Source organism: Pseudorca crassidens, chromosome 6 (genome assembly GCF_039906515.1).
Source record: "Pseudorca crassidens isolate mPseCra1 chromosome 6, mPseCra1.hap1, whole genome shotgun sequence".
Taxonomy (NCBI): Eukaryota; Metazoa; Chordata; class Mammalia; order Artiodactyla; family Delphinidae; genus Pseudorca; species Pseudorca crassidens.
Genome location: NC_090301.1, coordinates 61,178,466 through 61,197,317, shown reverse-complemented (window position 1 = coordinate 61,197,317; position 18,852 = coordinate 61,178,466). Strand labels below are relative to the sequence as shown.

Genomic DNA, 18,852 nt, shown 5'->3' with positions numbered 1-18,852 from the left:
AATAAAACCAGTAAAAATATTTCAAGAATGAAGGCAAAATAGTTATTTTCAGACCAACAAAAACTGAAAGACATCACTACCAACAGACCCACACTAAAAGGAAATTTCTAAAGGGTATTCTTAGGCAAAAAGATCTTACTTGAGGTAAAATCAGAGATGTAGGATAAATGAAGAACAAAACAGTGATAAACACATAGGTAAAGTTTAGATGAACACTGACTATACAAGACAATGTCTTTGGGTAGGAGTGTGTGTGTATATATATGTATGTATATAAACACAACATACTTCTAATACAGGAAAAGAATCAAATAAACAAAAACTAAGCAATCCAAGAAAAGGTAAGAAAAAAGGAAAAAAGGACAGAGACTAGGCAGGATAAATAGAAAGCATGAGAAGAAAGATGAGATTTAAGCCCTAATAAATAAGTAAATACATGAAATTAAAATGGATTAAATTCACCAATGAAAGATTTTTTCAGACAGGATTTTTTTTTTTTTTTTTTTTGCGGTACGCTGGCCTCTCACTGTTGTGGCCTCTCCCGTTGCAGAGCACAGGCTCCGGACGCACAGGCTCAGCGGCCATGGCTCACGGGCCCAACCGCTCCACGGCACGTGGGATCTTCCCGGACCGGGGCACGAACCCGTGTCCCCTGCATCAGCAGGCGGACTCTCAACCACTGCGCCACCAGGGAAGCCCCAGACAGGATTTTTAAAACATCAATTACACATTTGTAAAAACCCAGAGAATATACAACACCAAAAGTGAATCCCAATGTACACTACAGTTTGGGTGTCAATGCTGTGTCAATGTAGGGTCATCAATGGTAACACATGTACCACTCTGGTGCAGGATATGCTGATCGTGGGAGAGGTTGTGCACGTGTGGGGACAGCAGGTATATGGAAACCATACTTTCTGCTCAATTTCGTTGTAAACTAAAACTGCTCTAAAAATACATCTTATTACTTAAAAAAAGTCAGTTATGTTAATTACCAGAAACAAGCAATCAATCAAATAAAAACTTCATGCTATATAAAATATAATCGAGTTAAAATTTAAGCTTTAAATGAGAAAAGAGTGACCTCTAAAACTTCACTCATATAAAATATAAGGTAAAATATTGTTTACTTTGCAATCATCCTCCATGAAACACAAAATATACAGATAAAATCAAAACAATTTAAAACATATTTAACATGAAGTCAAAATCTTGATTAACATGTATTAATAATATACAATTCAAGCAAGGATCATTTAGACATTATCCACAGCTAATACTAGCTGTGCAAACTATTTACTCTGAATAGTAAGTCTTTGTGACTAAAATGAGAAATTACTACCTAAAAAACTTGACTAAATCTTGCTGGTAGTTAAAAATTAGTTAAGAGCCAGGAACCATGCAAGTACTTTATAAGCATCACCTCATATCATCCTTTCAACATTATGATGTAGGTACTTTCACAAGGAAATGGAGGCTCTAAGAAGTAAAACAGCTTACCAAAAAAACAACCTGGAAGAGTCAGGGCTGGATTCCATATCTGTCTGACTACAGAGCTTAAAATGCTAACCACTACACAGTAGTGACTTTATTTTCTATATTAATTTCTTGATAGAAAAATAATGAAAAATTCATGATCTCTATTCTAATAACTATGCTAGATGTTCTGCACAAACAGGGATTCAAAAGAATTTTTCAGAAGACAGTTGCAAAGTATGGCTGCTAAAATCAAATTAATATATATGAATCAAAGTGCTTCTGTGGCTTTTTTCCCTATTTAAATCTATATTTGTATAAGGATGCAATCTAACTGCCATGTAGTATTACTTCATTTGCCACTCCAGGAACAGACAGCAGTGTAAGTTCGAAGTCAACATATGCAATAAAATGGGATGGCAATGAGACAAGTCTACGACTAATAAACTATAGTTAGGGCTGTTAGCACCCTAGAAGACAAGTCGGAAGCAAAATACCTGTGGCAAACTAGACAAAATGGCCTTCTGATAAGGAGAAAATAAAATTCAATCAAATGCTTATGTACTCTAATTTAGTATTTACTGACCACTTTCCATATGCCAGGAACTGGATTAGATATTGGGAGTATAGAAATAAAATAGTGAGATAAATGTTACAATATTGACAGGCATGTACAAAAGGCACCTACCTTGAGGGGAAATGGGAAAGAAACTGGGAAGAAAAAAGGTCACAGAGGATTTCCTATGGGAACTGGCACTGGAGGCAAGACTTTAATGATATTTAGGAAAGTGAGACAGGTAAAGAAAGGCAAGGAACAAGATGTACAAAAGCACAAAAACAAGAAAGCATAGTCCATTTAGATAGGGACCTGAGTTTAATATAGGATGCATAGGGCAGACATTGGAGAATGAGAGAAAAAAGAAGGCCTATAAAGGGTTTTCATGAGAGTGAATTTTATCTTGAAGGCCAGTGAAGGAGGTTAAACATGAAAATGACACGATGAGATATGTAACAAACAGTAATTTAAGTTTAAAAAAAAAAAAAGAGAGATGCGGTCCTATAGTAAGATAGTGGTAATGAAGACTGACAGATACAAAAATGTTATGGAAATAGACACAGAGAACAAGGGAAAGGCAAACATCTAAGATGTTTCTAGTGTCATTAACTGAGTGAATGATGATGCTGTGACTGAATACACAGAGGGCACTATGGCAATACCTCAAAGTGCTAATTAACTCCTATCCTTCAAGGATCAAGGAAAAGCTCTCAAGAGGAGGAAATATCTAGTATGGGATTTTAAAGATGAGCAGAAATTAAGACAATGGGTTCGAGTTTAAAACTTGGTGGTGTACATATATATACTAATATGTCTAAAATAGATAGCTAATAAAAACCTGTTGTAAAAAAACCCAAAACAAACAAAGTGGTGAGTGGGAGGCACTGGTCAATGCCAAAAGATGAGGCTAGAGAGGTCAGAAGCTGCCAAGTCAGAAGTGCTTTTTGGATGATATCACTCAAGCAATGGAGAGCTATGTTAGGTTTACAAGGAAGAAAAAGAAAGGACCATATTTTTATTTTGGAAAAAGAGATTCTGACTACAAGTTGAAAATGGATTCAAGGCCTAGACCAAAGCTGAAAGGTGATGGGGTGGGTAGGGGTGGGGAGAGAGAACTCAAGTAAGAGGTGGCAGGGGACGCATTTGAGCTCTAGAAGATTGGGTGTCTACAGGAGTGGAGTTAAGCTAACACACACTTTCTCCTGTATAATTGCTCATATACCCATCTACGCTTTTTAAAGCAACAAATTTACTAATTTATGAAAAGTAAATCGTTTGTTGTCATTTTTTAATATCAAGAGCCAAAGGATTTAATTCCAACTTACAACAACCCCTCCAAAAATTAGGAAAGGCTTAAGGAAGTACGTTTTAGACTTTAAAATATAAGATTATCATCACCTGTTTATTAATAGAAAATAAAATGAAAATGGATTAAGAAAAATAAATGGAATCTTGATCAAAAAGCTATGGGTGACAACCAGAATTCTGGCACATGGAACTGCGAGGATGGTGGTACCATGTACTAATTGAAAAAACACGGGAGGTGGCAAGGGGTGTGTGTGTGTGTGTGTGTGTGTGCGTGCGTGCGTGTGTGTGTGTGTGTGTGTGTGGTGTCTGTGTGGAGAGAGAGAGAAAAAGGGGGTGTCGGGGGGACTGAAATGGGAACGATAAAGATACACAGTTTTTATTTTGTGTGTTTAGTAAATACAGTTTTGAACAGGCTGCATTAAAGGCTCTCGTGAGGCATTTAAGTACCAATATCAACTAAGCAAGGATATGACATTCAAGATTGAGATACAAACATTTGATGATACTCAAGAGAGAAAAGTGGGCTGGAGACAGAAGTTTGGATGTCAGCAGGATATACATGCTAACTGAAACCCTAGGAGTAGCTAATACTCAAGGAGAATACATAGAGTAAGAAGTAAGATGGCCTAGGACAGATTCTTAAAATCCTACATTTTACAAATTGGTAAGGTAAATGATGTCCGAAGAAGAGACTGAGAAGATGTAGCCAGATCAGTAAAAATGAAAGTTAGGAGAACAGGTTATTTCAAAAACTAAGGCAAGAAAGAGCCTTTTGGGAAAAAGTCAACAGTATCCAATGCTGCCAAGTTAAAGACTCAAATGTCTATGGTATTTAGCATCAAGGAAATAATCTTTAAAAGAACAATTTCAGTTAAGAAAGGAGCAATTTGGAAAGTGAGGCAGAAGAGACTGCAAGCACAGGCAAGTCTTTCAAGGAAACCTAGTTATAAAGATGACAGAATATGGAGACTGGAGGGATTTAAACTGAGGGAGAATTTTTTTGTTTTGTTTTGTTTTCTGAAAGGAAGGAACCAGTAGAGAGCAAAAGGCTGAAGATGTAAAATAAAGGAGGTATCAATAGAAGAGGTCCCTGATGTAGCAGGGGATGGGCTTCAAAGCATAGATGAAACATTATTTCTCAACAAAGGAGAAACATATTAAATATAAAACGGAGGGTGGGTGTATGTGTCTTCTACTCACATAAACTTATATGAGGTCTTATAGAACAGAAAAATTATATAAATTAGGTTGAATCTATACACTGAAATTCTAACAATGCTGTTTTCTGTGGGACGGGATCAAGGTCTGTACTGTTTCATTATGTTCTTTCATATGTTCTGAATTTCCTATGATAAACACATAATTTTTTTAAATGTCTTTGACTTTTGAATTATAAAAAGTAATTCATCATTAGAGCAGAAAACCTAGAAAACAAAGAGAGGGGAAAAACAATACCTATAACCTCTGAATGAGCTGCTTTCATAGGTTGAGATTACTTAACATTCTCTCAGAAAAAGGAACACTAATAGGAATGTTGAATTGGAATAATCAATACTGATAACTGACTCTATCATTCAGACATGGAAGAAAAAGTGGATTCCAGCCTCTTCTTAGCTACCTAAGTCTTCATTTTAAAAGAGGATTAGTAAATCTCCACTTAGGTAGAATTCAGATTGGGGGCTTATTATTATTTTAGAAGTAAATTTTTTCAATACTGTCTTCCTTCCTGGCCATAATGATTTTTACTACTTACTTAAAAATAACATCCATTACTAACATTCATGCTCACTGGAAACAATTTAAAAACAGGAAAATTAAAAATGCAGGCTTACAGTTGTGGTAAATTTGGTCTAACAAAGGGATCATTTTCTGCTCCATTGACTGCTTTGTTTTTCCTTTGTTTTGGTTCAGAATTGGTAGAGGGTGCCTGAGAATTATTAGCTGTGGGAGGTTTGCGTTTGGCTAGAAGTTTCCTTTGCCTTTCAATATCTTCCCTTTGCTGATTCACCCATTCTTGTTGCCTGCATAAAAATAAACGTAAAAGAAAATTAACCTTCCATTTCTTTTCACAGTTAAAACATGAAAATACGTTAGTTAAACATGAAAAATCATATAATATAAATTTGTAACCTTATGGTCCCACCCTTGTGAACCAATACTTTCGCACTGTCCACATCCCATCTGAAACATTCATTTCTGAATAAAGTCTTCCCTAAACCCCCTGAACTAGAAAAAGATGTGTTGCTACATATAATTTCATAGTACCTTGTAGCTCCCCACCTCCTCCTTTCTAACAAATATTCCTACAGACACTTGATCAGAATTTGTCTGGTTAGACTAAATCACTCCATGAGAATAGAGACCACAACTACTTTATACCCTAGTGCCCAGCACAGTGACTGGCACATACTAGGCATTCAATAAATATTTGTTGAATAAAATAAATGAGCTATTAAAAAAAAAAAGAACAGAGTTAAAGAGTAGGTTTTATACATGTATCTCATTACTTACTGTTTAAAGAAAAACTTACAAAAGACAAATGTGAATTTAATAGTGTTATTTTCTAAATGTATCTCTGTCAAATTTTGGGAATGGGTAGGTGATATTTTGAAATGAAACAAAAATTGACCTCAGAAATTTAGGAAGAAAGAAAGAATTCTGACACTTTAAAGAGAAAATAGCAAGAAAAATTTACATGGCTTTGAAAAATGGGCAATTAATATAAGTAAAAATATTACTGCTTCCAACTGAAGCTTTTAAAAACCATCCATCATACAACACCTTAAGCTTGTTCTAATATAATTATGTTCTCTCTTAGGTCACTTCACCACACTAGGAAAAAATTTAAGACTCTACATGGTGGTGATACTCAGATTTAGAACAAGTCAAATATTTCAATTCCTTGCTCCCCCGCCCCTATTCAGACCAGAACTAGAGAACTTCTACGCTGCTGATGAAGAATTGGTTTTACATTCATTTCCTTGTCCTATGGTTCTAGCCAGGTAGTAGCAGAACATGGTAGGAGGGAAAGAATCAAGAATCACCTAGGTAAAAGAGTAAAACGGTGGAGAAAAATCTCAAGAATAGCAAAGTTAGAATAAGACTTTAATCCAGTTTTCTCCTTGAAGTGGTTATAAATAATTTCAATTTATTTAAAAATTAATTTTAAAGCTAGTTTCAGGTACAATCAAGATGTTATTAATGAAAATAAACAGCAATAACCTACTGAAATAATGAAAGGAAAGAATTACTGGAACGGATATGTATCTAATCCCTGATTATTCAGTAATGACCTAATTTTAGAGATTATCAATATAATACTACTGGGCTTCCCTGGTGGCGCAGTGGTTTAGAGTCCGCCTGCCAATGCAGGGGACATGGGTTTGTGCCCCGGTCTGGGAAGATCCCACATGCCACGGAGCGGCTGGGCCCGTGAGCCATGGCCGCTGAGCCTGCGCGTCCAGAGCCTGTTCTCCGCAACGGGAGAGGCCACAATAGTGAGAGGCCCGCGTAACGCAAAAAAAAAAAAAATATATATATATATATATATAAATTACTAATTTTTATTTATTTCTCTTCTCATCCTCCAACTACTTTGGGTTATATCACAGATATATAGCTTGATATATACTGATAAATATCAACTGCTTGATATAAAATATGTATATGTAACAACATACACTATGCCCTCAGTAAATGATTATTAGTAATAAGAAATGCAAGTAATTTTTTAAAAACTAGATTACTGCTTTATTATAAAAGGATACAACTCAGAAATAGCCAGATGGAAGAGATGCATAGGGCAAGGTATGGGGAAAAGACATGGAGTTTCCATGCTCTCTCTGAGCCTGATACCCTCCCCAAATCTCTACATATTCACCAACCCAGAAGCTCCAATTTTACTCTTTTTTTGACAGCTCAATGGAGAAATTTTAACAACCGGCAGAGTTTATATTTTAAATTCATATTATTAGTTTATATTTAAGGTTATATTATATAAACTTCTCTTTTATTCATTACCAGGATAACTGTAGATCTGGGTTTAGTAGCTCAGAAAAACACTTGAAAATTTTAAGTTCTATCTCAACTGTATTTCCTACTCTCCATTTCTACTGTTAATATTTTAGCTCAAGCCTTATCACCTTTCATTTGGATGCTTCTCCATCTGAACTGTCAACAATCTATGTTCTTTCCAATATTATTCCCAAATCACCACCAGCTCCCTTTCTAAAACTCAAATCTGACCCCACACACCACACATAACACTGTAAGAGCTCCCTATTATCCACAGAATTAAAACCCAAACTTCCTACCATCATAAAGACACTGTCCTTCATTATAGTATACCTCACACCCAGCACAGTTGTGTTGAACAGAAGCTGGATAAATCAACTGAGACAGAGAGACCATTCTGGAGATAGAGAGAAGACCATTCTGTGCTTAAGTTCTGGGAACCAGTGTTTGAAACAGCAGTGTTTAGGTGATACTATGTGAAATAAAGCTTTGCCTCCATTTTCCATTTAACTGGACTGACTCTGGGAAAGCTGATTTAGATGGTGGCACCACTCTTGCTTTAAAGGTTATTAAAAGTTTTCCAGCTAAAAAACCCCCCAAAAAACAAAAGGAGGAGCATAGATCCCGGCTCAACACATAAACAGTCAACCTACCCTTAGCTACAACCATCTGAACTCAAGAAAACATGGCAACAACGATTTCTCCATTTTAAAGTTGACCTCAGAAGTGCTAAAGCCACATGCTCAGTTCAACTGACTTATGAGTTACTATGTCTGAGGCTGCAGAGAAAATGTTCGTGTCTTTTCCATAGGAATAGAGAGCAGGCAAGTGCTGAAGTAAGGACTGGGGAATGGGGGTCGGGGGTGGGGGGGAGAACTAAGCAGAAAAATCCCAAGATATACAGATATAAATCTTCCAATGGAAGTTCAAACTTTTAACAATTTCCCTCCCAACTAACCTATAAAAAGCTAGGTCAGTTTATGTTCTGGAAAAGTCATATTTAGAATAATACATCATACTGTACAGAAGAATGCTAACTAATCAAGAAGTACGCTAAAGCTAAAATTGTAATGCCTGTTCTATGTTCCTTTCAAATGTATTAAATTCTGATTTCAAAGAGTAGTAAGGAGTAGATGTAGAACATAATTCCAAATCTATAATCTCTGAAAGTAATGAAAACCCAAAGGAATACTAAATTTTTTAAAATGTAAGAGTGACTAACTTTACAAGATTCTGAAATGCAAAACCATCTGTCCATTGTTCAGTAAATGAAGCACCATGTCTAACGGTCGTGAAATGCCCAAGGCGTAATCTGTCTTGCATACTCTTCTCTCTGCTTGACAGTTTTTCTTGTGTACTCTGAAAAGAGGAGGAAAAATCATCATTCAATTTTATTAATTTAAATTTTAAAAGCATACAAGGTAAAAGGGGCTAGTGAAAGGAGAGGGAAAATGTACTGAACTTTTAACTTACCTTTTCGATAAGTAGTTTCTTGCTCATTGATATGCACTTATTTAATCGTTCTTTGTATTTTTCAAGTAATTTTTGTTGTTCATCTATCTGCCGTCTGAGATCACAATTAGCCTACAACATAAGTAGATGATGAAAAAGGTCTACAATTTGTGTATATGAGACATTTAAGAATATTTATACATTTTGAACAAATTTCATAAAGGGATTAATAAGATTATTTGAATATGATTCTAAAAATTTTGTTAAAACATCTACTTACCATGGGAATAATACTGGTATATGCTGCTTAACTGTGTAGTGGAAAAGTACATGGAATTTGTATCCATACTCCATGGGTTCAAATCCACACTCTAGGATATATAATCTGGGCTAAGTCAAACAAGTTATCTGAACCTTAGCTCAGTTTTCTTATTTCTAAAACAGAGCAACACCATTCTATCTCATTTAATTAAAAATAACTGAAATATAGTAATACAAAGCGTCTAACACTTAAAAATGAATGTGAGTTCTCTTCCATCTTTTGTTAACTAATAAAACTTTTTTCTCCATTAAACTAGTGGAAGACACTGCAGATGCCCATCCAACAGCTAACTATTCTCACCATCTTTCTTGGCCACATGAATACAAATTTTGTTAACTTTGTAGGCAGCCATACGCTCAGGCAAGGGTCTTCTCTCTAAACTCAGAAGATGAGTCTGATTAGTCTAGTACAGTCAGTCACCAGGGAACAACCTGGAGAGCTTGTTGGAACACAGATTACTGGAACCCATTCCCAGTTTCTGAATTAGTAGCTCTAGAGTAGGCTCTAAAAGTTTATTTCTAATAAGTTCCCTAGTAATGTTGATGCTTCTGGTCTGGGGATCATTCTTTGAAAACCATAGGTCTAGGCCAATCATGGTGGAAGCCAAAAGACAGCGACATAATACATCAAAAATGCTGGGAGAAAATACTGCTGCCAATCTAAAAGTATGTATCTAATAAAATTGTTTTCCAAGGAAAAGGGTAAAATAAAGATACTTTCAGAGGAACATAAATGGAATTTAGCATCAGACCCTTATCAGTAGGTGCAATTCAAACAGAACCCCAACAAATTGTTTACGTGTGTGAAAACTGAAAAACTGACTCTAACACTTCTCTAAGACAGCAAAGGGCCAAAAATAACCAAAAAGGAGATGATACTTGTTCAACCACACATCAAGGTTTAATATAAACCTAGAGTCATTATAATCACCCAAATCTCTCCTTCTTCCGTAGTAATGGAAAACCAACATTTTATTATGGATTGATATATGTCTAGCTAAAAGACTGTATTTCCCAGCTTCCCTTGCAGAAGTTGTTCAGTGGAATACCCAAGAAGGCTGCACACAGAATTGTTGCATTTTTTATTTCTTCCTGTTTTCTGCTTAAGAACACAGATATCATAACTGTGCCTCTAATAAATATTTTGTACCTTGATATGATCTTCAAGATGAAGGCCATGTACTAACAGTGAAAGAGCAGAAAAACTGAAGGAGCCAAGATCCTATATGACACTGTGAAGCCATCACACCTGGGCTGCCCCCTTCTGCTCTTCTCTCAAAAAATAATATTGTGTCTCATTTAAAGTACTGCTGTTTATAGAAACCTGTCCGGACACCTACGGCCTGAGCAGCTCAGTTGTTTCTGCTTGATAGCAAGGCTCTGCCTGGCCGGAAATAAAGCACGGCCAGTTAAATGGCATTTCCACAAAACCTACTACCTTCCATTCAAAGGCCCGTGGCCCCTTATGCTTTGTCCAGGGGGATAACAGCCCAACCACACATCGCTGCCTGGACAGATGAACAGGCTCCAGGCCCTCCTCAGTCACATCTGGGATGAATGGTCAGTGTGGCAGTAGCAGCTGCAATTGCAGTGCCCCACCCAGCCTCCCTCACTAGCCCAGGGGCCAGGGAAAGACTGCGCCTCCACCCTTCTCCTCACAGAGGTGAGCAGCATGCAGAGGAAAGGAAAGCCTATCTCGGGTGTGTTAGTGAGGGCCACTGTGTTCCATGGGTTATCCCAGCGCCATTTCCTCCTGCGCCTGCTATGGAAGGGCCCACCTCCATCCCCAACTGGATTCGGTTTTGGGCAGGTGACTCAGTGGGCAGGAGACTCTGTACCCTCATGCTCTGACTTGGAGCCCCCTTTTCTGTTCTACTCTCAAAAAATAATATTGTATATCATTTAAAGTACTGTTGTTTATGTTCTCTGTTACTAACAGCCAAAGACAACTGCTAAATGATAAAAAGATGCTGTTGTACCAGTATAGGAATACACAAATAGAATATGGAACTTAACACAGAACAGAGAAGTAGATCCACTTGTATATGAAAACGAGATTGCATGATGGGGCTGGCAGTAAAAAGTGGACTTTTAATTCTGTGGTCTGGACAACTGGTTCTCTACATAGAAAGAAATTAAAATGAAACCTTACTTCACGCTATACCCAAAAATAAATCCCAGTGAGAACTTGTACTGAAAAAGCAGACTACAAAACTTTTAAAAGAAAATATAGAAGAACATCTTTATGATATTAGGGATAAAAACAACAAATTATTTTGGTATACTTTTGATAATTGGTACAAACTATAAATAAAAAGATATGTTTAATCATATAAATTTTAAATGATCTTATCATCAAAAGACAGTACAAAGAAATAAAAAGATAATTCACACACTGGGAGAAAAATCAACATATATGGCCAACAAAAAACTGATATCAATTTAAAAAACAACAGGAACCCATTAAGAAAAATGAGCAAAAAAAATGATCATTTACTTCACGGAAGAAATACAAATAGTTAATAAATATTTTTAAAGATGCTCAAAAAATAAAGTGAATGCATAATAACAAATACCTTGTTACACCCATTAAATTGAACCCCCAAATTAAATATGATTATAATGAACCTTGGCAAGGATAATAAGCAATAAGATTATTTCTTGCTCATTGTTGGTGGAATGGAAACTGATCCAACAACCCTGGGAAAAATTTGCTATTATAAAGTTGAGTTTAAGATATGCATGCCCTGTACTCTGGCCATGTCTCTCCTAAGCATATACCATAGAGAAATTCTTCCACATGTGCCACAGAGATATGTACAAGAACATTCTTAGCAGAACTGTTCATACTAGCAAAAAGTAGAAATAAAATGTCCATCAAATTATAATATATTCATATAATGCCTTACTATATAGCAGTGAAATGAACAAACTATTACATGACAAACCCACATATAATGTTTAGTGAAAACAAGCAGGGCAAAATGGTACAAACAGTGTAATTTTGTAATTTATATAAAGTTCAAAAATAAAGTGAAATAATATGTTAAGAATGTATAAGATATATGTAATATAACTATAAAGAAACATAAGGCATAATAAATAAATACAAAATTTAGAATAGTGGTTAATGGTAAAGGGATGTAAGAGAGTGAATGGGATGGGACCAGGAAAGGCACACTGGATGTTTCAAAGGTATCAGTAATTATATGATCACGGATGACGGTTTCATTGAGTTTCTATACCAACAGTTCTCAGTGTTGGCTAAATTAGCCGTTAAAACTACCAATGCCCAAGCCCTACGTCGTATCAATTTAATCAGAAACCCTCAGGGTGGAGTTTAAGCATCAGTACTTTTTATAAAGTGTCTTCCACACTTTCCATCCAGAGATTCTAATGAGCAGCTAGGGGTGAGAACCACTGCTTTACCCCTTACTCACCTATTAGGCATACTTTTTGATGTGTCTTTTTATAAAGTTTCCATTAAAAATCTCACAAAAGTGCAATAGTTACTTCCTCTAGTATAGTGTCAAATGGCAGTCAGGTTTATAAGAAAATCAATTAACTTTAAAACTACCACGGGGGCTTCCCTGGTGGCGCAGTGGTTGAGAGTTCGCCTGCCGATGCAGGGGACACGGGTTCGTGCCCCGGTCCAGGAAGATCCCACATGCCGTGGAGCGGCTGGGCCCGTGAGCCATGGCCGCTAAGCCTGCGCGTCTGGAGCCTCTGCTCCGCAATGGGAGAGGCCACAACAGTGAGAGGCCCGTGTACCGCAAAAACAACAACAACAACAACAAAAAACTACCATGAAATGGGTTATCTGTCTTAGGATAGTTGATCAAGTAAAAATAAATTTTATAAACTTCTATTTCTCCAACTGTTTCTCAATTCACATTTAAAGAGCTAATAAAATAGTTTTTATCGTTTAATGGTTGATACTTTCAATTACGTACTTACACTAAAAGCAAAGGCTTATTTTTTTTTCCAGTAATAGAGTTTTTTTTACAATATAAGTATTTTCTCACCAGTTTTTCTACTGCCAAATAATTTACTCAAATTTTTCCCCTCCATGACTTCTTACTTACCCTGAGCAAGTCATCTATACGACCTTCCTTTTTTTCCAGGTCCTGGTTTTTATTACTTTCTAATGCTGCTAACTTCAGCATTGTAAGGTCGGTCTAAACGAAAGAAAGCTATTTTATTACTCCATTATATATATATCACTGCATGCAAACATAAAATTAGATTTTACTCTGATTCTGAAGAGCAAAGAAAGTATTGGAGTTTGTGTGTGTATGTAAAGAGTATCACAAAAAGTCTTACTGCAGTTTTAAGTTTTAATATCTTCAGAAGCATAAGTGCTATAAACTTAAAAAGAAAAATTTTTAAGGTTAATTCAATTTTTAGAATATTGATATGTTCTTCATTAAAATTCAATATAACCACTGCTTTGTGCTATCAACTCTAGCTGACTTTTGAACATGGCAAAAACTTTCACAAGCTGTTTGCTGACTGAAAGCAATGTACTTATAAATCCTGGCCTAAAGATCATCCAAAGAAAGAAGTTTTGATGCACGCACAACAGTTTGGACATAACCAGAAAGAAGAAGTATAATGGCAATAAACTGCACAACTAAGGTGGCAAGCAAGAAGATCTACTTTTTCAATCCTTAATCTCAGTCATCCAAAAACTGTCACATGTATGAAATTAAAATGAAAACCTTAGTACTCAAAATTCATAAAACTAAATAACTGTAAAAGATATCTGATTAATTTTCAAATGATTTTTAAATGTGTGGCATATATGAATATACAAAAATACAGACACATGGAACAAACTGCTTTAATGTCCACTTATAACAAATATAACACTTCCATGAAGGTATCGATTATATGTACTTGGATGTTAAGTTCAAAAAGAATCAGTAAACAGAAGTGACATGTTATGGTTGTTCTGTTTATTTAATTTGCTTAAAATATATATTTAACCAGTATGTAACAAAGGACAAGCTGATAGTAAATTGGGTGTTTCAACTTCTCACCCCCTACAAACTGTTTTTTTGGTTTGTTTAGCAATTAGCTTTCTTGATACAGAATTTTACTTTATGACCATGTCTAAAACAAAGAGAAGACATCTTAATTGTGTGTACAAAGTTGGTCACCAGCTTCTCATACAAAGAAATTTTAATTACCATTTACCTGAGTAATTTTAAAGGATAACTGCTTTGGTTGTACAATAGGGTGGTCCCCAAAAACTAATGCAGTAGGAGAAGGGCTATTCGGTCGAACCTTAAAAAAATATATTAAAAATTTTATATTAGCAAGAAAAAAAATAGGCTTTTGCTTAGCAACAACTAAACATTTCTTAAGTTTTTATCAGGATAATAATTCAAAACATGATTGGGGACTTCCCTGGTGGCACAGTGGTTAAGAATCCGCCTGCCAATGCAGGGGACACGGGTTCAAGCCCTGGTCCGGGAAGATCCCACATGCCACAGAGCAACTAAGCCTGTGCGCCACAACTACTGAGCCTGCGAGCCACAGCTACTGAGCCCACGTGCCACAGCTACTGAAGCCCGCGCGCCTAGAGCTCGTGCTCCGCAACAAGAGAAGCCACCGCAACGAGAAGCCTGCGCACTACAACAAAGAGTAGCCCCTGCTCACCGCAACTAGAGAAAGCCCACGCACAGCAACGAAGACCTAACGCAGCCAAAAATAAATAAATTTATTTTAAAAAAATCAAGAATTAAAAAAAACATAATTGAACTTTAAAAATTTTTAATCACCATTTATTCAATAAGCATTCATTAAGTACCTCCCTCTTATAAAGCCCAATAAAAGAGACAACCAGCCATATATGCCGTGCCCTCAAGGAACTTAACAATCTGGTGCCATAAAAGCAAATTTAATGCTTTCAATCTGTTAACTAAAACAAGGCCAAATATATTATTTTAAAACAAAAATATTAAACAGATTATAATGGTTCAAAAAGTAAAACTGTAAAGACCTTAATACAGAACTCTTTTAGTAGTGGGTACAATAATGCATGCCCATATGTAGTATAATATCAATTAACTGATAAGTTTCATGGTTTATCTAGTCACTGGTTTTAAAATACATTCACTGAAAGCAAAAGATTACATCATGTACCAATGCTATCACTACAACTCAAAGTTATTGTTGAGTCTTATGCTTTACTTAGTATATGGCAATATGATGTGCCCCAAGGTACAAAATGAATAAGACATTAAGAAGTATATGTCTACAGACAGAACTAGAAAGGGACACTGGAAGTAAAAACAGAGTACTTGAGTAAATAAGAGATACTCTGATTTTTTAAAATTTTAAATTCATCTTTAAATTACTGAAAGCCAACATTGTTTTTCTGGTTAGACAATGAACTGTCACATAATGAAAGTAAAAAAAATAGAATAAAATCTAATATGTAGAAAAATGCATATAAAAGAACTAGGTCTTAAAAATGTTAGAAACAAACCAAAAAGTTTTAAGACAATTTTCAGGTCCAAGATCCTTCTCCTATGCCAAACTACATTATCTGAGGCTGATGGCTGCCTACTCTTTATTTCAGGATTCCCAGGAAGGAATTAATTATGCTACCATTTTAGTGGTTAAGAAATTTAATTGTTAAGATCCCTGACCAGGGATCAAACCCGGGCCCCGGCAGTGAAAGTGCCAATTCCTAACCACTGGACAGCCAGGGAATTCCTGGTCCCATCATTCTTTTATAGAAACATTACTTCTTTGGGGAACAAATTCCCCCAAAGTGAAGAACACGTCTTATAATTAATTCAGGAAATCTTTAACTTTAGAATCTTACTTTCAGAAATAAAGTTCTAATGGCATCAAATCATTAAAAAGAATTCAACTCATCTCACAGAATGATTTTTTTAAAGATAAACGCTAATATATGTAAAAGGTCTCAATAAAGACAAATTATAAAAGTTATCATTCAGTACACAAAAACTCTGAGACACAAAGACTACATACGTAAACACTTACAGATGAGGAAGGAGTGGAATGTGAATGTGAATTCTGAGGAGAACGGATTGCAGGAGGTATGCCTCTTACTGGACTTGAGCCATTTCCACCTTGGTACTGAGGGAAAAAGGAAACATCACTATTTATTAACACAGGTTTAGACAAATATGATTTTAGATATGGCATTATGAATTAATTTAAATATATCTTATTATTATTTTTGTGGCAGACTCAAAGACAAATTCCCCCAAAGCAAAGAACAAGTCTTATTTTTCCTTCAAATTTTAGCACAGTTCCCTTATGTTTGTTAAACCAGTATGATCCCTAATCCCAAGAAACTTTAACATGTTCACATGTAGATGTTAGTGAACATAATCAACTATCTTAAAACAGAGATGTCAGTCCCAAGATCTATTAAGTATCTAAATGTTCACAGCACTATAAAGAACTATACAAACTAAGTCCCTTCTTTTTAACAGCACAAAGTCTATTAAAAATCAATCCTTTCTTACATGCGTAACACGCATTATAGTGCATGACTTAACTGCATACGAAGAGAAGCCAACCTAATCTGTTCCATAGCTTTCTCAAGTCTCGTGCTTCTGAACCAAGAATGGAAGGAGAAAACAATTTGCTGCTAATGGCTTCATCTCAGGGTATATGTATGAACAGCAGAGATGGGGACTTCCTAGTGTGTTCATTAAACAGCTTCCTGCAACCTAGGAGCTTCGTCTAAATTTCTTTATCTATAGTGCCTAGCGTAACACTTAGCACACAGTAGGCATCCAAGACACCTGAGATTTGTTTATTTGATCCTACTTTGGCAAAGATTTTTAATGATATTAACACTAAGGGACTGACATCAACTAAAGAGCATTAGGTGTATCTTATAGTCTGCAACAGTTTTAGCTTAGACACTGTAAACTCAAGAAAGAAAAACAATGGAGGATAAAAAATATATATATATTTTAAACACAGCCCTTCTCCTAATCACCAAATTCTGCTCTCTCTCAAGGAAATATAAATATTTTTCAACTGAGTAGATCATGTTTGTTTTAATAATCACATTAATATTTCATAATGAAAACTGGTAGGCAGAAGTGTTTCTGTGTAGAAGAAAGGAAACATTCCAGACTAAGAATTTAAATTTACCACTCTTTATTATTTTCAGGGACTCTTAGATTCACATCTCTATCATTATTTAATCTCCATCCACGGGGCTCAACTGTTGCTGTGGTACTGACATCAGAAAGAATTCTAGAGGCTGGGAGACTTAAAGCTACTCTTTGCTCTTCCATTTAGAATTTGCCTTTACGTAGGCTACTTTATATCTCTGGCTCTCAGTTTCCTCATCTTTAAAATAGGAATACTAATAACACCTGCTTTGACTATCTCCTGGATATAAGCAAATACAGGAGAAAGTACTTTGAAAATTATGATGTGCCATACCAAAGTAAAAGTAAAGTTTAATATTCCTAAGAAGTTAGGACATCACATAGTACTGAAGTTCTGCTCTAATTAAGCAGATAATCAAAAGTTGACTTTGTGCTTCAAACAAATTATTTCAGCCCACAGCAAAATTATATTAAGAACTGAAGATATTTCTCAATGAACTTACTTCAAAATAGTCGCTAATTTTGTGGCCACGTCCCCCAATACTTTTTCCTAAAATACAGAAGTAAAAAATTTTATAGATTTAAAGTCAGTCATGACTATCTACCACATACTATATCAGAAAGAGAATGTGCCAAACTTAATTTCCCTAATACACACAAAAATAATCTATTTAATAAAAAGAATATATTTTAGTTGGGTACTGATGGGCATCAAAAGAATATAAAGAGCCCTCAGAGGGTCAGATGCCGACTTCAGAATTCCAAAAGTCAAATGATATTTCAATAGATACATGTCAATTTTTAAAAGTCCTGATTATGGGAGAATCAAATAAATAAATCATATTAAAAGATCTCTGCTTTTAAAACTATGCTATTCAGATTGCTAAATGGCTAACAATTTCATAAAAACATGTCAATTAATTTAAAAAAAGACAAGTGGCAGCTGTATAATTGACAAACCAATTTATACCTGTAAATAATGATAAAAAAGCTTGGTCAACACAAACCATAACAAACTGACAATAATATGCTTTAATATGAATGCTATTTTGTAAAATGTTTTGATTTTCTAAAAAGTATTTCCAAATTAATAGGATTTTTAAAAAACTAAACTAGATTTTAAATATTGTCCTTATATGACCCTATTGATAGTGATCCAAATTATTACAGATCACAGTTCTTTAATTAAAAGTTTTGCTCTAAAATGGATTTTTCCAAAAAAAAAAAAAAGAAAGACAAATAACAAAGAAACAAAATGGACTTTTCATTAGTTTTATAAATCTTGAAGTAAGAAGTTGCTAAGAAATATGGCGTTTTGGATGGGAGGCATCCATCCTTCACTGGAATTACACTGAATAATTTCTTCAAGCTACAAAAGAAAAACTTATGATAGCATGGAGTCAAAAGCTTTGGATAATATATAAACATATACATTTATCAATTCAATACTGACTTATATACATTCATTCACTTACTTTATTCAACAAATATTTCTTGAGTGGTTACTATGTGCCAGGCATTACTGAGATAAACAAACAATACATTTAGAAGTTCAACAACCTCAAATTCCTTCTTGGAACAAGGTAGGGGGAAATTTTTTTTAAACTAATA

The 18,852-nt window shown here is 35.2% G+C and overlaps 1 protein-coding gene across 3 annotated transcripts in view; it reads right to left on the bottom strand.

Moving 5' to 3' along the window:
• The window catches only part of TLK1 (tousled like kinase 1), a 150,669-nt gene that overhangs the window by 38,583 nt on the left and 93,234 nt on the right, over positions 1 to 18,852 (bottom strand). For all 3 annotated transcript variants that reach the window (XM_067741565.1, XM_067741566.1, XM_067741567.1), the window contains exons 5-11: positions 17,745 to 17,791; positions 16,148 to 16,243; positions 14,327 to 14,416; positions 13,213 to 13,305; positions 8,828 to 8,938; positions 8,577 to 8,713; positions 5,173 to 5,361 (exon numbers count right to left, since the gene is read on the bottom strand). In XM_067741565.1, coding sequence (XP_067597666.1) covers positions 5,173 to 5,361; positions 8,577 to 8,713; positions 8,828 to 8,938; positions 13,213 to 13,305; positions 14,327 to 14,416; positions 16,148 to 16,243; positions 17,745 to 17,791 — 763 coding nt within the window. The remainder of the gene's footprint in view (positions 1 to 5,172; positions 5,362 to 8,576; positions 8,714 to 8,827; positions 8,939 to 13,212; positions 13,306 to 14,326; positions 14,417 to 16,147; positions 16,244 to 17,744; positions 17,792 to 18,852) is intronic.